At 53.0% G+C, this 6,000-nt stretch overlaps 1 protein-coding gene across 1 annotated transcript in view; it reads right to left on the reverse strand.

Annotated features, from left to right (window-relative positions):
* ST8SIA1 (ST8 alpha-N-acetyl-neuraminide alpha-2,8-sialyltransferase 1) overlaps window positions 1-797 on the reverse strand; it is a 97,849-nt gene extending 97,052 nt beyond the window's left edge. Inside the window, exon 1 of the mRNA XM_053977628.1 lies at window positions 553-797. Within this exon, the coding sequence (XP_053833603.1) occupies window positions 553-797 (245 nt within the window). The remainder of the gene's footprint in view (window positions 1-552) is intronic.
* Window positions 798-6,000: the final 5,203 nt, after the last annotated feature.

The raw sequence follows: 6,000 nt of genomic DNA on the forward strand, positions 1-6,000 counted from the left end.
TGTAATAAACCGCAGAGAGCCAAGGAGCAGCGCGGAGCTTCCCGAGGCTGCTCGGAGCGGGCGCGCTGACACGGATGCACATCCGCGCAAACCCTCCTGGCGCATCCCGGGAGCCCCGCGAGCCGGGCTCCCTCCGGCAGCCCCCGGAGCGGGGGAAGCCGGGCCGGCAGCCCCGGGCTTTGTTAGCAGCCACGGGCGCTGCCGGTGCCTCTGATATCCGGCAAGCGAGAAGCATCCCATTGTGCAGGCGACCGCCGCACCCTCGGAAACCTCACCGCCCTCACAAAGGTGTCCCTGCGGGGATAAGCCTCCATCGCCCGCGCCGAGCCCTTTCTCCTCCCCGCAGCCAACGCAGCCACCCCAAGAAAAGTTTTGCTGGGCAGAAGGGGCCCTGCCCGCCCGCCGCCCGCTCTGACAAAACAAAGGGCTGGGGAGGAAAGAATAAAGTTTGGGGCTCGGCGGGGCAGGGAGCGCGCCCGGGCGGGCTCTGGGCCGCGGGCTGGCGGTCCCCGCTGCCCGTCCCCGCTGCCCTTGGGCCGCGCACGGCGGTACCTGAACAGGGCGACCGCAGTCTGGTTCCTCCTCCACGCCTTGCCCTGCTGCAGCAGCACCCCCTGCACGATTTCCTTCTCGTCGGGCAGCCGGTACACGGGGAACACGTAGAGCCAGCAGAGGACGAAGACGCCCAGGGCGCTGGCGCCCACGGGCAGGCGGGTACGCGGCCACTTCCACACCAGCCCCGCCATCCTCCTCCTGCTCCCGCAGCGCCGCCGCGGCTCCGGGCCGCGCTCCGACATCAGGCCCGCGCCATGCGGAGCCGCGGGCGGGGGGCCCGGCCCGGCCCGGCTCAGCTCCGCTCAGCCCCGCCGCCACCCGCCGCCATCGCCGCCGGGGGAGCGGGGCTGCTGCTGCCGCTGCGCCGCGGCTCGCTCCTCTCTCGGCGGCGGTGGCGGCTGCCGCCCTTCCTCACAGTCATTTGGTCCCTCGCGTTCCCCGCCAGATGATGCTCCGCCGCTCCCCGCCCTCCCTCCGCCTCCTGCCGAGCCCCTCGCTGAGGACCGACCCGGTAAATTTCCACCCCGCCCCGGCCGCGGGGTGCTCCGGCCTCGCTGCCCGGCCCGCAGCCGCCGGGGGAGGGAGAGCGCGGGGACCTCGCTGCTGCGGGGCTCCGCTCCGGCGCCACGCCCGCCCCGCCTCGCCGCGGGCTCCCAGCGGAGGGAGGAACGCAGGCAGGCAGGGAGGTCCCGCTCCGGTTTCGCCGCCGGCTCCCACCGACCCGCTCTCCCTCTCTTTCCCCTTCCCTCCCGGCGCCTGGCTCTCTTCCCCGGCAGAGGCCGCACAGTCTCCAACGCGCTCTGGCGGGCACAGACCCCTTGCCCGCCGGTGTCCGTCCCGTCCTGTCCTCCCTCCCTCGCCGCGACTCCCCCAGAGCCGCCCCGAACGCTTCGTACCTGCCCCGGCTTCAAGCCGAGAGCCCCGGAGCCGTGATCACCGCGCCCGCCCAGCCAAAGCGCATCCCGCGCGAAGGACATCCTACAAAAAGTACACGGAACCATCTGTGGGTTAAGGTCCTCTGGGGAGAATGTCGCAAACCTCCCGGCACGGCAAACCCAAAAGCAGAGCGTGCCCCTGCCAGCAGCACCGATTCCGAGCAGCAGCAGCTCTTACAAGGGGCGGCTGAGGGCACTTGCTCTCTCCAGCCTGGAGAAGACTTGGGGGGACACCTCGCAGCTGTTCTGAGCTTCCTGGTGAGGGGAAGCAGAGGGGCAAGCACCGATCTCATCTCCGTGGTGACCCCTGAAAAGACCCGAGGGAAGGACATGAATCTGTGCCAGGGGAGGTTTGGACTGGGTATTAGGAAAAGGTTCTTCACCCAGGTGGTAGTGGGCACTGTAACAGGCTCCCCGGGGAAGTGCTCATGGTATCAACCCTGACAAAGTTCAAGAAGCATTTGGACAGCACTCCCACGCACACAGTGGATTCTTGGGGTTGTCCTGTGCAGGAGCAGGAGTTGGATTTCGATGATCCTTTGGGGTTTCTTCCAGTTCGGGATAGTCTATGATTTCCTGTGCCCACCACGGTGGCTGGGTCTGTGAGGCGAGCACAGCCAGGGTCACACCCCCGGCGGGAGTGTGGGCGGTCGGTGGTGCTCCAGCCCTCGGGGCTGCTGCTGTGGTGCTGAGTGAGGAAGAGTTGGTACAGAAGACACCCACAGACCAAGGAGCAGCAGCATGACCCTTGCACATCTATGGCAGAGCCCAGCTCAGGCTTCCCACTGGGAATTCATCTGCACACCAGGATGAGGGTGCCACCTGCACAACCCTCAGCCCTCCTAAATCACCAGTCATGGTTTCATGCCAGCAGAGTGACCCCAGCAGTAGAAAGGAGCTCTCTGATAATCAGGTGGGCTGAAACATGGGAGAACCTTCAACTCCTCTCAGTATCTCAGTGGCAGATCCTACTTTCGGAGCCCAATCTCTAGTCCCTGGCACAAAAGGCAGATTGAGCCCAGGCTGGTACCATCCATTTGTGTTCATCATCTCCAGACACACCTTTCAGACCCACTGAGAAACACTGCAGACTACCACATAACCTGAGTTAGTAGCCAGCTGCTTTCCAGACTTTCAGCACATGGAGTCTTGGTTATTTCGGGGCAACTTTCGGGGTTGAGTAGTAATTAAGGGAATTACGGGGTAATTGGGTGAAGGAAGGAAATCAAGAAGAAAGTTTGATACAGTTAGTTTGGTATCTCCTGGCCCTAAGGTAGCAATACAATACCATAAATAATAGCTGGGTGTTTCAACAGTGTTTTCAGCTAAAGATCCCCACATGCTTAGTTCTCAGTGAAAAAATAAACCTGGAAATCTCAATGCACTTTCAGTGCTTGAGAGAAGGAATAACATTCTCATTCACAGCGTGTTGCTGTGTAGAAATCTACACTGACAAACAGAACATTTACTTCATGATGTCTAATGAACATAAAAATGCCAGAAACATGTAATCACAGACAAAATATTATTTTCATTCATATTTGATATGCTACAGTTGCCTGGAGTGCTATTGGTGTTCTCTAATGACAAAAATGGGAAAAGAAACTGAGCAAGGCATTTTGGTTAACTTCTAGGAAAAAATATTTAGAGCCAGGTAAATATTTTCATTTTGGTGAGGAAATTATTTAGCAACAGCAGAATAAACCAGAATCTGTTCAGTCATGTCTATTAAAAACAAACAGAACCATTCAGTCTCTGGAGACTAATTCAAAACATAGTTAGCTAGAGCCATTCAAAGTAAAACAAAAAAAGTGATTGAAAAAAAGAGGAACAGAACTGTATCCCAAATTGGATCCTGACTCTTGGCTCACTTTTGGCTGAGAAGAGACAGACTAGAGGCTCTGTATTGCTTGGGAAACGAGAAAGTGGAAAAGAACAAAAGAAAGCAGGAATGACATTTTCTTTCACTGTGCAAACTGCTTGCAATGAATTAAGTTAAAGTACACCCAATATACACAAGGTTTTGGGATATCGTTTATTTGTGATCCTGTGAGATATTCCTAAGCATTTCCTCCCTTGTTTTCTAAGTCCATTTCAGCATGAAGCCCCCAGGCAGGCTGCTGACAGCTCTGTCTGGTGCCAGGGCAGGAGCTCCATCACCCTGTCCTGCCTGCCGCCCCCAGGGAGCCAGCGGAGCAGCACAGACACGAGGCAGAGCTTGCTGTGCTGCCGCTGAAGATGCCTGGCCTTGCTCTGCTCCTGCGCAGGTGGGAATTGCAGACACACCAGGAGGAGCTCAAAGCCAGGTCTGTTACGCCGTGCAGCATCATCACTCGCTGTCCTTTTCCTCTGGCAGTGAGCCCTGAAGAGCAGCACACCACTCCTTTCTGCTGGCACTAACAGCTGAGGGTGGACAATAAACAGGAGGTAAGAATAAACTGACAAAAATGAACCTTGCTTACAATCAAATAGCCTGAAATACTTCAGTGACACTTTGCAATTGTTGAGAAGCTACAGAGATGTCGTGATCAACAATCCATAACTTTAAATTGAAGCAGAAAATTGATATTCAGGCATGACTGCACTCTGTTGAACTCAATTTTAGTGAGAACTGATGGTGAGTTGAACCTCACCTCCACTACTTGGTTCCAAGTGAGATCCCAGCCAGAAGGGCCAGGTGATCCTGGGCAGGGTCTCTCCACTACAGCAAAGAAAAAAAAAAAAAAGTTGTTCTGAGAGGTGCCTTTAAAAACCAGCACAGAGAAAAGCAACGAGTGACAGCATGGAATAAAGCACCGTTTGAACTCTCAGGTGGCACAGCGTGACTATTCACGGATCGAAGGAAAACGCCGTGCTGTGGTTTTCCCGGTTTTCTCCCCAAAACGCACCAGCAGAATCCCCTGCGTTCCCTGCTGCGTTCCTCCACTGCCCCTGCGGGTGGAGCTGACACTCTGCTCAAACAACACCTTTCCCCAGCCACAGAATCCAGATTTTCTTCTTTCCCTTGCTCCCAGCCCAAAACACTCGCGAAGATTAGAACCACATCCTTCAAAATATCCAGCTTTCGCCTGGTTTTATTTGAAGTATCGTGTACTCCTACAGGCATCCCCTATACCTCGTCTTTGCACTCTCTCAGCTCTCTCACTTCCAAAATAACAGGGAATTTCCCTCCACTTCAACATCCCACACACTTTCTGTTCTGCAGAATTTAGCAGAGGAGTTGCACTGGCATCAGTTTTCAGGGTATGGCACCCTTTTAGCTGATGAAAATGTCACCATGCCATATACCCGGCAAATCCATTATCTTCCCAATGCACTCAGTTATCACCTGACTAAAATTCCTTGCTCTGTGCTGTGCCCTCTGTTCTGCAAGTATTCATGCTGTGTTTCTAGAGTCTATATGAAAATTTGATTTTATTTTTCAAGGGAAAACGAAGCTGAAGGAAAAATAAGTTCTCTGTGTGGAACCCCAGCCCTTATTTCCCACTGCCACAAATAATCAGTGCTCCTTTGGTACGGATTTTTTTTTTTGACCCAATGTACAACACAGAAATATTCAGAAATCATCACCTGCCTGGACTATTATTGTAGGCCAGCCTTTTGTGGTGTCACCTGTGAACAGGCTGTTTTCTCTGAATTCCTTCTGTTCACACAGATCTAAAACTGTCATCCGAATCTCTCCTTGTATGACCAGCACAAACACTGAACTGTATGAATGGATGCACAGTTGCCCTGTTGGCAAATTTCCATTATGCCTCTCCCTATCAGAATTTACTCTGCAGCTCTGTTGAAACCACCCACAAATGTATATTCTCACTGATAAAGCATTTTAAGCCCCTAAACAGACAGTTTTTTATATTCCTGTTAAAGGGGAGAATTGTAACTACAATATCAAATTAATTCCTGCAAAGTCCTGGTGTCCAAAAGCTAATCAGTTTTTACCTGGCTTGTACCAGTGGTACCAGTCCTCTGAAAAAACATTACCAGTTCTGCCACGTTTTCCCCTCAGCTGCCATGCTGTAATAGGACCATTACTGTGACAACATCTACAGTCTCCTTCCAGCTGCACAGAGGAGTCAGAATGCACAAGAATGAAGCATAAAATGGGGGGAAATGACTTACTGATGAAAGACAGAGCTCATTCTCTAAAACTGAAAACCTCTTCTATGAGCAGCATTGAAAGGACTTTCAAAACATCTTTTTACACCAACAGTGATGTTGGCTGGTAAAAAGGTGGAACAAGAATGAGTGAAAACATGCAGGAGTAATTGACAAGGAATGTGTCAAGGCATTAGCCACAGGTACTTTGCTTTTTGGTTCTGCATGGAAAGAAGATTTTCTCATAAAATGGAATTTTATGTGTTCCTACACATGCAATTTTTACAGCCTTACCATTGCTGCTGTACATTACTGAAGCATCTCCAGGGAAGGCATAAAAACCAGAATTCTGTTCTACAGCACTGGCTTCAGGATGTCTCTTTAGTGTGTTTTAATGCACATAAAAATGCCC

The sequence above is a fragment of the Vidua macroura genome, chromosome 5 (genome assembly GCF_024509145.1).
Source record: "Vidua macroura isolate BioBank_ID:100142 chromosome 5, ASM2450914v1, whole genome shotgun sequence".
Lineage (NCBI taxonomy): Eukaryota > Metazoa > Chordata > Aves > Passeriformes > Viduidae > Vidua > Vidua macroura.